General features: G+C 43.3%; 1 protein-coding gene across 5 annotated transcripts in view; it reads left to right on the top strand.

Annotated features, from left to right (window-relative positions):
* The window catches only part of vti1a (vesicle transport through interaction with t-SNAREs 1A), a 117555-nt gene extending 104854 nt beyond the window's left edge, over positions 1-12701 (top strand). For 4 of the 5 annotated variants that reach the window (XM_031315303.2, XM_031315307.2, XM_031315302.2 and 1 more), the window contains one exon: positions 8051-12701. In XM_031315303.2, the coding sequence (XP_031171163.1) occupies positions 8051-8144 (94 nt within the window). In that variant the 3' untranslated portion in view covers positions 8145-12701. The remainder of the gene's footprint in view (positions 1-8050) is intronic. The other variant, XM_031315305.2, reaches the window with a different exon arrangement.
* The last annotated feature ends 4306 nt before the right edge of the window (positions 12702-17007 follow it).

Genomic DNA, 17007 nt, shown 5'->3' with positions numbered 1-17007 from the left:
TGGTGAGGAATGTCAAGTTATCAGGGTTTAGGAATAGTTGTAGTGGAAAAAAGAAGGCGTCAGTTTATTGCTAATAAAAATCCAGACATACTGTGAGCAAACCAAGCAACACAACACTTGAGCACAAATTGGTTTGTTCACACAAGTAATGGATCTGGATTTCCTTTCCATCCCAGGCAAACTTGAGAGTGACCATGACAGAGGCAACTTCATCACCCACTATAGTTTGAATCACATAACACAATCCTACTCCTTGTGTGCATGGGTTTCCTCCCTGATGAGTTAAACATTTACTCGAATATCATAATATAATTTCAGAGCTACAATATTATCCAATGCAGAATACCTGTAACACTTAATTCTTTTTTCCACTTTGCATTGTTTAACACTATTAAAAGTTCTGTCTTTCTACTTGTTTTTGGACTTGGTACAATTTCCGTTTGTTACTGCAGTGACAACCAGCTAATTATAAGGGTCATTATTAGCCTGGAAATCTAGAGGCACCCTAGCGGCAGCAAATGTAATTTGCAGCCAGGGTCAGCCTAGCAACTCTCCATTGGCTTGCGAGCTGGAAAAAACAAATTTTGGTCAGGCCAATCACATTGTGTATAGAGTCGGTGGGCGGGCTTAACATAAGGATGGCAGAGTTGCGACGGTTCCGCGTGAATTCCCTGCTACTTGAAAACAAAGAAGATGGCTGCTGCTGGCGAACAGCGGTCTTTCGAATTGGCTTTGGCCGCAACGCTGGAAGACTTGGAGTTAAGTACTGAAGTCATTCTTAAAAAAGGAAGATGTGTTTGGAGTTTTGCCGACCGGATACAGCAAAAGTTTAATCTATCAACTAGCATTGCTCTGGTTGGCTATGAGTGCAGAGGGAATTTGAAAGACAACCGTTTATCCCGCCCCTCGCATTGAGGCCTGCCAATGGTGAGTTCCCAGACCCAACATCTTGATGTGGGTCTGGCTTGTCAGGTTAGGTCATTATTCCTTATTAGTCAAATATTCAGATCATCTAATTGTGAGCTCCTACCCAGTGAATCCCATAATAGTGAGTACACATGAACTGATGTGATTACAGAAGCCTTGAGTAAGGTTGTGTTCATCATCCTACGTTGACAATAATACAGTAAATACGGGCTGTTGACATGCTCCTGTAGACTATCAACCGGTGACGTGACAAGCACACAAGGTAAAGATAGTAAAATAAAATAAAAAATAAGAAATCCTGTCACCGCACCCCTCCAGCAAGAGTGAGAGAAGTAGAAACAGGAGTCGAGAAAAGGTGAGTGCAAAATAAGCAATATCACTGAATGAATGGACTGAATGTCTGAGAGAGGGGACGAAAACAGGACACAGATGAGGATAGAGATAGATAGGGACGGCAGAGGAGGGCGAAGGTTCAGGCAGGTAACCAGGCAGGGGAATTATCTGTGTATGTATTGAGCTCAGAAAGCCAACTGTACATCACACCGGAATGAGGAGGAGAAGCTGCAGCAGCTATGGAAAAAAAGTTCTTAAAAATTCCAGACACAGTTGCAATGTTTGGTTACACTTTACTTGAAGGTATCTACATAAGAGTGACATGACACTGTTGTGAACGTGTCATAAACATGATAAACAAGTCATAAACGTTCATGACATAATGCTTCTTTTAGTAAGTGTCATTCGGTTTTTGTCATGACAAGTTATGTTATGGTTAGAGTTCATGTGTCATGACTGTGTCATGACAGTGTCATGTGTTCATGACAGTGTCATGTCACTCTTATGTAGATACCTTCAAGTAAAGTGTTACCCAATGTTTTATCTTTTTCTTTCACAACTCTGTCCCTTTTCTATTTCCCTCTCCATCTCATTTTCTCTCATTTCTTCACTGTATTTTTTTTTTTTATCTCTCACATACTCTTGCATATACTCTCCTCCCATGCTGAATTTCCTACTTTTTACCTTCTTCTCTCCATCCCTCCTCTCTCTGTCTTCTTCTTCCCTCGTTCTCCTCCTCCTTGCAACACTTCTGCGAGAGAACTGGGTCCCAGTCTAGGCTGCCACAGTTGTTAGCCGCGAAATAAAAAATGGATGAACTTGTAGAGCCCCGGTGCCGTTCTCCTGTATCAAGTTGGTAGAAAGAGGGGAAGTAAAGTAGGAGACACAGAGAGAGAGAGAGAGAGAGAGAGGGAGAGAGAATCAGGCTGACATGAAATACCTTGCTTAGACCACGTCCTCCAAATAAAAACCTGTCCATCTTTTATGTCAGTTTTCTCAGTGGTGAAAAAAGTTTTTTTTTTGTCGATACAGGTCAAAAAAAGGTATTTTTTAGGGAAAATAGAAATAAGTTTCGTATTTTGTTAAAAGAAAATAATTTGTAAGAACATTTTGGCCAATGTTAGCTGTTTTCAACATTTCATTGTTTATTGACCCCCCAAGCACTTTATAGACTTGAGATTTATTTACATACATAATTGATTTTAATGAAAAATTGAATTATGCACTAGAGCTGCAGCGACAAGTCGAGCAAGTAATTTTGCCCAGTAGAAATTGCCGGACATTTGACTGTTCCAGGTTTTCAAATGTGAGAATTTTACTCATTTCTCTATTTTATATAATTTTTAAAGATGATGGTTGGTCAGATAAAACAAGCCGTTTGAAGGCGTCGCCTGGGATCTTAGTAACTAATGATTTTTTCAGCCATTTTTCACTGTTTTGTGACATTTTGTAGAGCAAACAATTCATCAGAAGATAATTGATAATGAAAATAATTGTTACTTGCCATCCGCAAATCATACATTTAAATACAAGCCTGTTTTACTCCGTTGTTACATACATTGCTGACGTAAACAAACCCAATCACAATGACAAAATATCAATAACCAGGAAGTCTGTCTGAGTTGACCTTTGTTCTTTACATTTAGGTCACAGACTGTATCTTTATAAAAAATAGATAACATGAAGTGAAAATATGATTAGTGTGATTTGTGTTAGAAATGTATCAATACAGTACTGCATCATTGTACATGGTCACTAACGGGCCAAAGTGTGAGCGTGGTGGAGCGAGTGTTAAGGTGTGGGCAAGTTCCTAAATATAGTTTGTCTATAGGGAATTACATGATGTTGGGAATAATTACACCTTAACAGCTTTTAATTAAAGACCTTCTCCACGTGTGTGTGTGTGTGTGTGTGTGTGTGTGTGTGTGTGTGTGTGTGTGTGTGTGTGTGTGTGTGTGTGTGTGTGTGTGTGTGTGTGTGTGCGTGCGTGCGTGCGTGCGTGCGTGCGTGCGTGCGTGCCTACAATGAAGCATTTATTTGTATTAGTTTGTGATAACAAGTCAATGCATTAGTTAGGGCTTACCCCCCCACCAGCGTTCCACCTCCATGTCCATCACTCAAATCATTTGTGAACACATTGATCCTTCCCTCCCTCCTCCCTTCTTCTCCCCCTCTCATCTCCCATGCTGGATATTCCCAGGGTTTTGAGGGAGGAGAGCCAGAATGGCTCAGACAGCCATTGATTTTTATTTTATTGGTCTACTAGTGGAAAGAGGAGGGATAGGGGAGGGCCTGAGAGATGCAGCTCTGCAAGTAAGTTTGTTCTTAGTGGAGACAGTGTGTGTGTGTGTGTTTGTGTGTGTGTGTGTTTGTTTTAAGGTAGGTTGGGCCTATCTGCTTATGTGTCTCTTTTTGTTTTGGGGTGGTGTTATCTGTCTGTCTGAGAGGTGTGTGTGTGTGTGTGTGTGCATGTCCAGCCACCTCTGAGAGCTATCAAAAGCTGTGTGCGCGTGCATGCGTACGTGTGTGTATCTGCACGTGTGTCTGTGTACACGTGTATCTATGTGCGCACCCTTGTGTGTTCAGTGCGTCATTGAAGGGACTGGGGTATCTGGGGCGCTGATGGAGCTGGCGCTAGGGAACTGGACCCGCACACACACACGCACACACACACACACACACACACACACACACACACACACACACACACACGCACACACACACACACACTCACAGCTGAGGTGTATCCCTGTGCTCATTAGAGCTGGTAATAAGGCTGTGTTGCTGGAGGAGGAGGGAAAAAACAGGGAAAGGAAGAGAGGGAGGGAGGAAGAGGGTGGGAAAGGGGGAAAAAAACGGGAGATTTTAAATTTTAATAACACTGGTACGATTTTGTAAATCTTTCCTGACAGAAAAGTCCTCATTATTTTCATCTGTCTCCGAGGAGCCTCTCCTCCAGCTCTGCCTCTGCGGGTAAACGGACTCGCTCTCGCTCTCGCTCTCTCTCTCTCTCTCTCTCTCTCTCTCTCTCTCTCTCTCTCTCTCTCTCTCTCTCTCTCTCTCTGTCTTTCTTTCCTCACTCCATCTCTCTATTTCTGTGTCTCCACTCTTTTTCTCTCGTTTTTTAATCTCAGCTGTTTTATTGTCCATTTCCGTCCTTCCTGCTTGCTTTATTTTTTTGCTCTCCTTTGCACTCATTTCAACACTCTCTCTCTCTCTCTCTCTCGCTCTCTCTCTCTCTCGCTCTCTCTCTCGCTCTCTCTCTCTTTTTCTAACATTAATGCTGTATTTCCGTCGTGTAAGGTGTTAGCTGACTGGCTGTCTGCGATGAAGGAACATCAGGAGCCAATAGAACAACCAGTATCATGTGCTGTTATCGGCTGGCGTCTTAGTTACAGTTACTGTTGGTCTCTCTTCATGAGTAGTTTTTTTTTTTCCAAATGTGGGGTGAGACATTGAAAATACTTGGGGATCATAGTACGATAGTAGGGAGGGAGAGGGGTAAAGGTAAACCTTCTCAAACTTGGTGTGTGTATGTGTGTCAGCATGTACGTCTGCACCCTTGGACGTGCGCTGTGTGCATCACTCACACATCCCCAAACCTTCCCCTCCACACACACACACACACACACACACACACACACACCTCACCCCCCAACCTCTATGTCAAGTGTCAAAGCTGGAGGATGGATCCGGTTTGATAAGTTCTGTTCTGTCTGGCCACGTGTCAGGATGGGATCAACCATACGGCAGAGGAAAACCATGTTCTTCACTCTCCTACCTCCCAATTTTGGGGATTTTTTTTTGGGGGGGTGGCAAGGGGGGCAGGTATTTGTGAGGTAAGTTTTATTCTAGCTGCTTCTGTTGCCTGAGGAATTAAACGGAAACTAAAATGACTTTTACTTTTAGAAGCTCATTTGACTAGTGAGCTCATCGCGATGTGCTTTGCTGGATACGGAACATAAATCTGTAGATTAAATCTACAAGTGACATCATGCAGATGAGTTGTCCAGAGGATTATGAAAATGATCTGTCCCCTGGGATTTTCTTTCTTATAGACACCAGTTTTTATGAGGAATGGAAAATGGAAAAAAGTATAGTAAATATACGATTGAACAAAATAACTTCATTGGTTGTTTTTTTTACACCATGTATTGATTTGTATCACTTTGTGTGCGTGCGTGCTTGCGTGCATGCATGCATGCGTGCGTGCGTGTGCCTACGGGTCCTCTGGTCAAACATGACCTTTGGTTCATAACCTTTACAAGATGTTGTAGTAGTGTAGTTTCACTTAAATTATTGCAACATTAGAAAAGAGTGAGGTTATGATTACTGGTTCAGTATCATTTCGTTGCTCACATTGGATCAAAGACACACAGCTACTTTAGAGTTTGAGTTGTGGCTTGAGAAGATTGAATTTAACCTTCAAAGTTTTTAGTTGGGCAGTACTACATTTGCATCACGCTTCTTTTTAAGGGTTTGAGTTGCCGCAAACAAGATCAGCTACTTTATATTAGACTTCAAGATGTGGTTTGTTAGATTGGTGTACAGAGAATCAGTTAAGGTCAAAGTAGGTATTTTTTAGAATGTCTGTCCCCTGAGAAAAAGTTCTTAAATCGCAGCACTGTCACATTCCTTACTGCTTTGAACATTTAAGTGTTTGAAGTTATTCAGCGTTGTTTGCCACCAAATCAGACTCCTTTTTAATGAATGCCATTTTAACAGAATTGTTAAAGCACCCGGGCTCCTCATCCACGAGGCTAAAACTAACTTCCTCTTCATTTTTCCGCCCCCAGGCCTCCAGTCGCCTTCCCCTCTTTTCCCCAGCTGAAAAATTAACAAACAACACAAAGCGATCTGGATTCTCCCAGCACACTGATACACACACATGTACACACAAGCACCTCCTCTGGGTATTTGGCTGGGATAAATAATCATGGTAAATAATGAATGTCAATTAATAGGGGGAGATGTGGCCTTGCTAAGCATGCTTTGATTAGTGTTTCAGTGGGATCTCCTCCCCAGCTGGCTTCAGCCAATCATCTCCGCCTCATCATAGCATCCCACTACGGCTCCAACTCTTACCGCGACATAGACATGTGGGCATATGACATATGCAGTTTGATGTTTTTATTTTTATTACTATGTTGTTGTTTTTTGCGTAGGGTGAAAAAAACGTAGCAGTGCTTAAGACATGAGCAGGATATACAAATATACCATAACTGTGTGCACAAGACATGGTTTACTGTATACAGCATGACACAACATGATAATGTAACCCATTTATTCAAGGATAAACTGTCTACTTATAAAGCAGTGTTACTTACAAACAGTAGTTGTAATGAGCTCTCTGGTGTTATGAGAGATGTTAGATGTTATATGAGAGCATTATAGTATGTCAGTGAAAAGTGTCTTTTTCTTGTTCACGGTGTGTCACAAGTGATTGGTTATAGTTTTCAGGATTTTTGTATGTGGCTGGAGAGTCTTTTTTTCAAGGGAGTTGTGCAAAGTAGACACTTCTTTGCAAAAAGCATACACAAAGGAAATAGAAAGACGCAAGCATAAAAGCAGTACTGTGATACCTTTTTTTTGTCCTTTCTTCCATAGCTGTGGGTTTTAAACTAAGTGTTGAGGCAACTGCAGGTCCGAGCTGGTGGACTGGAGAAGGCTGTGAGCTTGACTGGTGTGTCGAGCTCAGACTTGGGCTTTAGAGGGTAGCAGGGTGACTGAGCAACCAGCCAGCCCCCCCTCCTCAGTGATAAATGGCCACAGCATGGGCTATTCATCTCCTGCTTAGAGAAGTGGACAGTGCCCCCCTCCTCGGCCTCTCCGCCACCCCTCCACATGTCAGCAAATGTGATAATTCTCTCATTTGTCAGGAGCAGCGGAGGGTTCGGAGTGTGTGTGTGTGTGTGTGTGTGTGTGTGTGTGTGTGTGTGTGTGTGTGTGTGTCCATGCCCGTGCACGTGTAGTGATGCAAACTCGGGAGAATTTAGGGAACACGCACGTGAGATGCTCACACTCTTGATGCTTAGGCCTGCAACCCTTCTGCACACCAGCACACACTCCCTCTCTCTAGCCCTCCTTTCCCAGCTTTGTGTTTTTTTGGTTCAAAGCCCCCCTCTTGTCAAGTTTGCTTAGGTCACAGTGGGAAAATTTAAATGTGCAAAAGAGTGAGTCGTTTTATGGTAAATTCCATCAGTAATTCAGTGATTTTATTACCTCCAGGAGACTACTGAGCCACTTCTTCCACTTTATTGTGCAAATAAAGTTTTAGTGCCGGTTTGTGCGTGTGTTTGTGTGTCATTCTTGTTTATAAGTGTTTTGCTCTGCTTTTTGTGTGTGTGTGTGCGTGTGTGTGTGGGTGTGTGTGTGTGTGTGTGTGTGTGTGTGTGTGGTGTGTGGTGTGTGTGTGTGTGTGTGTGTGTGTGTGGTGCGTGCGTGCGTGCGTGCGTGCGCACATGTCGGTATGACCTTTTTACAGAGGCTACGAGTGTGTTTGCGAGTCAGAAATAACTTGTCAGACATTTCAGCTGCACAAAAGTGTTGCAGTTTCGAAATATTTTGTGTGTGTGTTTTACACTCCCATGCCAGTGATTGTATACCAGTAAATACCATGTATGCTGACCTCATGGTAGCTATTAAACATGATAAGCCTCCAGTTGATGGCTGGTCATTTAGTTTGCACATAAACATGTGACTGTTTTACGTGTTCTCTGAGGACACAATATGACTTCTGTGAACCCTGCCTGATCTCTCTCTCTCTCTCTTTCTGTCTCTCTCTCTGCAGGATCATCCAGAATCGTGTCCTGGTCTTCATCCTCGGAGCCATCATCCTTCTCACCATCATCCTGGCCATCTATTTCAATGTGCGGGGCCACTGATCTCCCCTCTACACACATACACGTACACTCGCTCTTCCCCTGACACAAATACAAACACACACACGTGTGATTAATAGCGACAAAAGCGTTGTTCTGCTGTAATTAGGACAAATGGTCCCCATGAATCACTGTTTCCAAAGCCTGACAGGGAGCTTTTTTCCATCTTTCTCTTTTCCTGTTTGCTGTCTCTTTCTCTTTTTGTCCCTCTCTACCTTTTTTTCCCACTTTGCGCTTCCCTTTCTCTTTCTTTCTTCTTCTTCTTTCTTTTCTCGTCTCAGTTTTGTTCTCTCAGGCTTTGTCAGGCTCTCTCATACATCTCCAGGGACAAAAGTAGAGGGAGATGTTTTTATGATAGTTAATATTTTCATGGTGTTGTCCTCAGCGTGGTTCTGCAGCCCATCCTGTCCCAAAGGGAACCAGGCCTGTTCTTTTTTTTTTTTTTTGGTAACTCAAAGCAGATTCAGATATGTAGATTATTCTTTCCTTGTGATGGAGGTGGGTCAAGTGTTATTCAGGATGAGTGTGTGCATGCATGAGAAACAGAGACAAAGACAGGTATAAGAGTGCACACATGTATGTCCGCATGTGCATGAGTGACAGTCATGGATTGGGGGCCCACACTGTGTTTGTTATTAACACCAACAGTAGAGACACACGCTGTAGTATGTATGAGTTTCTGTAACTAAATGATTCAGATGGTCTTCATGTAGCCATACAAAGCACAGAGGACAGTGCCTTCAGATAAGATATGCTGTTCACACTCATTTCTTTAAAAAGCTCAGCAGAGCCCAAAATAGACTGAGTGGCACAGCCTGGAAAAGAGAGCATGCACATGAAAAGGTTGAGGTTAGTTCAACTTCAGTTCAGTCTATCAAGGTGAAAGGTTTGTTTGTTTTCGATTACTGCATTCAGGAAAGGATATATGAACATTTCAACAAAGTTTTGGGATTGAGAAAATAAAATAAAAATCTACTGTTTTAATGCAAAAGGGAACTGTCCCCAACCTTGGCACATACAAACATAAATACAATACAGAGAACGGTTTATTCACACATCATGACTAGCTTTAAAATCCACATTTGGTATAATTCCCCTGCACCTCCCAAACACAGATTTTAACAACTCATTCCTGCAGACTTTTTAATGTATCTATCATTGTGTAAAATTATAGGCTGTATGTACTAACATTAAAATCTACATCATGTATAGTGTTTTGCTCTCAATACAAGTGATTCTGTTACTATTTATTTATAAATGCAATTAATGTTTCTGTGTTAGAACTGTATATTTTATGAAGTTAAAAGGTATTCAGAATTAACATTAGCCACGTTTTCTTTTCTTGACTTTTGGGTGTTCAGCGATTAGACTGTAAAATGCAGACTGCACACCAGGACCACCTGAAATGTGTGGATTTCAAGTTTTGTGTCTTAAAGGTTGTTTTTTTTTTCTTCTTCTGTTCTTATAAATGGATCTAACTTGTTTTAGAACTGGCACTTTTTTGTTCTATATTTTTCTTGTCAAGTTCTGAAGATTGTGATGCAGTCCTTGTTTCTGTGTTTATCTGTACGCTGACTTATGATGTGATACATTGAAGAAAAAAACGTGTGTGAGTTTACTGCTGTTTAATTCTTCAGGGGAAAGCCATTCTTCAGGGGGTCTTGGAAAATCAAAATTTAAGAGCATATTTGAAGAATTTTCAGATGTCGAGATACATGAAGGTTAAGCTGTGCACGCAGGCACACACACACACACACACACACACACACACACACTGGAGTATTGGAGTGTGCATGGTGTGGTCTGTGTGGTGGTTCCCAGTGAGGACATTTACTATTCTGTTTCAGGGCCACGGTCTTCATTTTCGAAGATGCGGGGGTGTCAGGGTGGTGAGCCCCCGAACACCTCCCAACAACCACCATTTCACAGGCCCTCACTAGCTGCAGTGCCGCCGTCTGCTTCAAAGCCTCAAATTAATGGCCAACAAAATAGTGTGCCTCTGACCGTCCCATGCGGGGCCGACCCACCAAGACTTATCATTAAAGTGCAGGAATAATGAAAAAAGGAAGGAAGCAAAGAAGAGGGAGAAGGAAGGAAGTGAACAAGGTAGCATGGAGGTGGGGGGGGGGTGAAATCCCTGGCAGTTTGACAAACCTCATCTGGTAATGACCCTCAGTGATTGTTTTTTCACCCAGTGTGTCTGTGTGTGTCTCTTCATGTGCAGCCTACCTGCGTGCCAATGTGCTCTCTTCTCCTCCTCTCTCTTTCTGTCTTTCTCTCCCTCCCCATCGCCTCTTGCTCCCCCCTTCTCTCTACCTCTCCTGCCACCTTTTCTCCTCCTCCCAGTCCTCCCCTCCCTCCCTCCCTCCCTCCCAGCCTGTCAGATGAGCGGAGCAGTAGCTAGCGAGTGAGCGGTGTAAGGCAGCGTGGCGGCGGCTTCTATTTGAAGTTGTAATGGTGTCAAAAAGTCAGGGCTGACTGACAGACGTCAGTCCCACAGGGCCTCATTAAAAACAGACCCACTTGACAAGGAAATAATTGAGCGCCGGCGACAACTCGGGGGCCCCCTCGCGTTTTTAGATGTTTTTATTTTCTTTTCATTATTAGCGCTGAGCTATTATGTTCATTAAGAAATGGCATTAAAACAAGTTTTTAAAAGCAGGGAAATGGAGGGAGGGGCAGAGGGAAGGCAGGATGCATGGAGGTGGGAAGATAACGATTTGTTTAGAGCCCCCGTCCTGTTTTATTATTTAAACAGGAGCACTGTCATGTGATACCTTGGAAGACTTTGGCTATCATCTGCCACTCCATTTTTTTCTTCTCTTTTTCTCCTTTTTTCCTCTTTACTCATCCCTCGCTTCCCCCCCAGCTTTTATCTTCCCCTTCTCTGTCCATCTCTCTCCCTCTCTTCATCCCTTTCTTTCTCTCCCTCTGAGCGGCGGGTGTCGTTGGAATATGAACTAGATTATTCATCACTACCCCCCACGCCCCACTACCACTCCCCCCATTCGCTGATTTGGTTTTCAACAAGCGTCTCACCGCAGAAGGCTGAGGATGAAAACTTGTCAAAAATAGGTTATATCTTATTCCAAGGGGCAACAATAGCAGCAGGTACAGACACCTTTTAATATTTAATTTAGACGGGTGTTAACCCTCCTTAAGTGACTGGAGCTCTGTCTTCCATACAGACACCAGGAGAGAAACGGGGGGGAAGCGAGCAAGAGGGGAGAGCAATTAATTATTTGATGTCTGAAAAGTGATTTTGAAGCTCTCCCTGCCTTCTGTTTGCCAGAGAGAGGATCGAGTCTTTGGGTGTCACTGTTCATTTTCTACACCAACCACGTCCTCAGCATGGCTGTCCTGGGAGAGCTGAAACATTACCACTCAAATCACATTCAGAGCCTCGCTCCACTGTGCCTCGCTTGATACGGTAATGATAACACGAGTGATCATATAGCAATGGTTTTGGTCTCTTGTATCATCAGCGGAAATTATATTCCAGAGGAATTATCTTTTACACCTCCATCTTGCGTCTGTGTGTCTCGCTAACATCTCTTGTGCCCAGCTCAGCCAGACATTCCTGTTCTCCCTGGTCCTTTCTAGGTTTACATAAAAGTTTTTTTTAATTTTTTTTTTTTAAATGAAGGTTCCTCAAGGAACCTCTGTGATGCACCAACATTACAAAAAGCCTGATGTTTGTCGTTTGTCAGCCATTTAAGACGACATGGGATTGTGACAAGCGTTGCTTGAGCTGTCTGTCCCCTGGCGAAGGGCGGGCCTTAAACGGGATAAACGGCTCCAGTGGTAGGATCACGATGGGAGGGTGGGCGCTTCATCTCCAGGAGTGTCCATGATGCTGCCACCCCCTACCACACACAAACACACACACGTATTAAAGGAGGCCGTGCAACAACAGCCGCCCAAGAAAAACCCACAATGGCACTGTTTGAGAACTACAATGAATCTTCTACTGTTTGATTTAGCACACATACAAAAGCGCACATGCACTGCTACATGTATGGTGGACGCCCCCCCCCCCCCGATAAAAAGACACACACGCTCTAGTGTACGGCTGTTAAAAGGGGAGCCATGTTCTCCGTCTGTACACGCCACCAGTCCTAGCAGAATGGCTTTCTTTCTCTCCTCTATCCTTTGTCGCCTCCATCAGTGCCGTCAACCATTTTAATGGTGTTTGTGCTTGCAAAGAAATACAATGTCAAATGAAAGACAATGCCACCCCATTATTTGAGGAAGTCACAGGGGCTGTAGCCATACATAGCCTACATGGATGTTTGTGTGCATGTGGTTTCCCCCTGTGGTTGAGATGGAGCTGGAGGGCTTGGTGTAAAAGGCTGTCTTTTAATTTTCTGTATGCATGACTATTTTTTATCTGTTTGTGTCCATCCGTAATGTCCGTATGACTAATTTTTCCTGTAGACCAGGATCTTCAGTTCATTTTGTTTCCTACAGACTCTGAGCGGTTCCTGAAACTATAAAGATGACTTGTGATCTCTTGTCCATGTTGTTTAATATCTGTCATTAAAGCAGTTCTGAATCTCAGTAACCAAGAAGCTGTTTCATAACTTGCATTTCCCTCCTCTAGCCCCCGCTTGCTGTCATTGAACAGACAAAAAAATGCTCGGGATGGAACCTGACTGACTCCTCGAGAACAAGTGAGGTACAGCAAAGCCAGTTCACCTTTTCAAACCTATAACAGCACTGTTGCCTTCTTTTTGATGTGTGCACCTAGCTTTGTGCAGAAAACTCTCTAATTCTAATTCTGTTTTGCCATGGAGACAATAGAAACAGAAAGAGCTGGGTCAGAGCTAGGCTGAGCCAGGCTAAACCACTCAGCACCCCCTCCTCCTCTCCCCTCCATCTCCATCTTACCCTCCATCTCTCTCCCTGTAGAATACTGCCACAGCCTTTGAACTGAAATTAACACTTTACCACTACAAAGACATGCAGTTGTAACCAGCAATGTCATTTGCATGATAATGGGGAGTTGGAGAAAATGGAGCTGTTTTATAGCAGAAGCTTTTGCTTTCATTTATTTATTTGTCAGTATTTGTGTGCCCTTTGCCCTTTTAAAAAAACTTACTGTATGTAAATGAATAAAAAGTGTGCCAAAGTAGATGTTAAAGATAATCATTTATGATGTTAAAAATGTTACATTTATGAATATTTTGGCCACATTTGGTAAATGGACCCCCCTGTCCTCAAGCAAAAGTAGCCAGCAAATTCATGGTTTTGTTCAGTATAGTTTTTCCTGTGTTGCTGTCCATTTTAAAAGTGGATGGATAGTAAGAGATAAATGAGAAGAAAAGTGAGGATGAGCACAGGAGGAGGTGATGTTGCCTGGGAGGCACTCAGTGGCCTGGACGTTCAGAGAGAGCAGGGTTTACTCAGGCTCGCCCCTGTATAGTAATTTACTTTGCATATGGTGTCTTAGCAGACACGATTCTAAATTTCCAACTGGGAGGCATCAGTGGAGGAATCACTGTCTTCAAAAGACGGCCTGCCAGTCACGCTCCTCTCGTAGCCAGAGATCTGAGCGCGCGCTGATAACCTGCGACATCTTTCTAGAAAAACGGGGAGTCGATCAGCTTTGATGGAGCACATCCTCCATGACAGGCTACTGAAGAGCTTGCTAATCAACTGGGGAGGGGAGGGAGGTGAGGGCATCGCTTAGCATGACAGCACAGAGGAGAAGGGTGGGGATGGATGGATGGATGGATGGAGAAGGTGTGCACTTGCTTGTTGACTCCTAGACATGTAGGTGGATGGAAGGGTGGCTGGATGAGAGGGAGACAGGAATGTGTGTTTTCATTGTCTGGTAAAAAAGGGCACCCTGTCCAATACCCCCAGCAGCCTGTAACCTACTCTCCCCCCCTACGAAACCTCTGCCTCAGATGGTTGGTGGCAATTAAATATTCATGAGAGGGCATCCAATCCCAAGGCTTGGAGGCCAGTTTTCTCCACATAGGCCAGGAAGTGGAATTGGATTCTTACAAGGGGGCCTGTTTCAGGCTGGTGCATGGGGTCAATTGAATCAGGAGTCCAAAGGTTACAGAAACTGTATGATGTCCTCTCGGAATATAGTGATGCACTTGCCGCACACACACAGTATTGTTTTTTCTTTCTAGGTTTCTCATTAAAAGACGGATGTTTTCTCAGACTCTTTTGACCAGTTTATAAGATGGAACAAGCTCGGTACATACGAGTCCCATTTACTCACATAAGCCTCTATCCGACCAAGTAGTTACAAGCATAGGCGCCGATACCGTGGGTGCTCCGGAGCTCGAGCACCCACGGAAAATACTGAGCACCCAGTGCCAGACTGCCAGTAGGCTACATTCATTTAAAATTAAACATTGCAGTCGGTGCTAAGTGGAGCGTCTGTCATAGTGTGCCTAGGCTACTAGACAGGTGGAATTGATTCTTAATTTCCCACGAAGCTGATCGCAGTTACGTGTTCATCTCCAATCCTATCTGTATTTGTGAGAAGTGGTGTTGTCCTGATGTGAAAGATTATCAAGTCAATAGGCGTGTGTGTTCGTGTCGGCCGCTGTCCAATTCCTAAGGTTCTGAAATGCAAAAATCTTTTGACTACTTTTTTTTTAAAGGGCGTGCGCCCATGAGCACCCATGGAGGAAAACATAAATCGGCGCCTATGGTTACAGGAACGTAGTTATAGGAACAGTCCACTTCTAAACAGTTCTACTAACTACTCTCCCCCAAAACCGGTTTTGCCATTTACATTCGCACTGGCCAAGTGGCCATAGGAACTGGAGGGGTAAAGGAGTGACTTGACTTTAGCTCCACATACAACAACAAAACAGCATGGAGGAGGCCATCAGAATGTTCCTTCTGTGCCTTGCCGGGATCCTCATAATGGAGTTCGAACGGCGGCGTTTAAAGACTAGGCTGGAGTACTTAACAGAGAAACACAGAAGACTCCAGTGTAATATGATCCTTATTAATATGATGGAAGAAGATAGAAGCGAAACGACGGGTAAGTTTAACTAGCATTAACAATTAGCTGGTTGAATGCGTGATGTTTGTCTTATGAGTTAGCATATGTAGGTGAATTGCAACAGACAGTCAAGAATATGTACTGAGAAAAAGGGTTCTAGGAATGTTATGTTTTAGGAACTGCAAAAATCCCTCCGGTCGGAAAGGAACTATAATTTCACTCAAACTCCAAATTATGAACCAAACTTTCACGCAGCCTCTTCACTGCACATACAGCCTTGCACACACAAAGCTGCATCTCCTAAAACAGACAGGCTTACTGTACGCACACACCCACTTAGGCGTGCACACACAAAACACACACCTCTCTATTGAGACGTATGGCTGTGGCAACAAAATGCACAACTTTTTGTTCATCTCAAGGACTTGTGAGGGCCCCAGTGAACTGAGAGGCCATATTGATTTTCCCTCTTTTCATGCTGTGACTCTGGGATTACCCATTTTCTCATTCATTTTTAAAGACAACTCGGTAGATTCTTCCTTCCCCTTTTCTCGCTGTTTTTTCCACCGCCCCTCAACACACACACACACACCAGCTCAGCAGTTGAACACACCCCTTATCCACAGCCAAGTCCCTCCTTGACCCTGAAAATTGTAATTCAGCCATAGATCACAGCTGCTGAATATTAGGGCTTACAAAAGCAGTTAAATAAAATATGTTGAAATCGTCCAATCCCAGAGGCCACGGCAGAAATTCTAATCAGGTGAGAGAAAGGGGAAGGAGTCAGCAGGGGGATTATGGGTAAAGAGAATCGTCTGGATCTACCGGCCAAGAGTGAAGAGTTGACATAGAGGTGGGATTGAACCTGAATCATAGCAATCACAACACTGTACCATGTAGGATGGAAGGTTTTTGAAACATATGAGCTTTACTATGTCTGTAATTTTACTTATTTTTTAGGCTTGAATTCCTTTGTGTTGATTAATCATTTTTAAAATATCCACAAAAGACATGATCAATACATTTGCATACAGCATACATTCTATTTGTGTGTTTTAAATTATCACAAACATGTTTTGAATGAAACACACAATTTCAAGTAATCCATGCCATACAGTTATCTATTATTATTACCAATGCCAGAATTTTCTGTAGCTCGAGGTCCTCAAAGTCGTCAGCTTCTCGTAACCTGTATACTGCCAACCAAACTATTTGCAAAATAATTGAGTCTCCTGGTATTAATGAGCTTATTTTATGCTAAACAGGCCAACAACACTTTTGGCCTATATGCCTTCCTTTGACCAACGTAGGAGGGGGTCAAAACATATAAATTTTTCTGTTGGCATGCTTGTTAAAGTGAACCACAAAGGTAGACCAAACTGAGGACTGTTCATGGGGCAATGGCTGCTTCAGATTGTCAGATTTTATGTTATTTGAAGTGAAGAACAAATATTTCTTTCTCTGGTGCAAATCCAACACAAACGGCTCCTAAAATCTTGTTTGTGTTCCTTCTTTTCTTGAAGGTACACAAAATAAATATTCCTTTAAGTAAAAGTGAATGTCATGCTACATTGATGTGATCAGAAAACCATCAACTGGGCTCGTACACGGGCATGTCACGAGTGTTCTGAAAACTTTTCATGCCTTCTTTCTTCATTGTTCTTGGACTCAGCCACATGTAAAACGGCCGGACAGTCCAGAGAGGGGTGATTGATCGCGCTTCAATCCCTCAGCGGTTCTCCAGACAAGGAGACGCTCCATTACACTCTGGGATCAAAATGCTGAATTCACACAGTCCCCTAGAGAGAGAGCGAGAGAGAGAGAGAGATAGAGAGAAAGGGGGGAGAGAGAGAGAGAGTCTGAATGTCCGGAGACCTTCACCAGGCAGAT

Source organism: Sander lucioperca, chromosome 22, assembly GCF_008315115.2.
Source record: "Sander lucioperca isolate FBNREF2018 chromosome 22, SLUC_FBN_1.2, whole genome shotgun sequence".
Lineage (NCBI taxonomy): Eukaryota > Metazoa > Chordata > Actinopteri > Perciformes > Percidae > Sander > Sander lucioperca.
The sequence above is the reverse complement of the archived record's forward strand: the minus strand, read 5'-3'. Positions and strand labels throughout refer to the sequence as shown.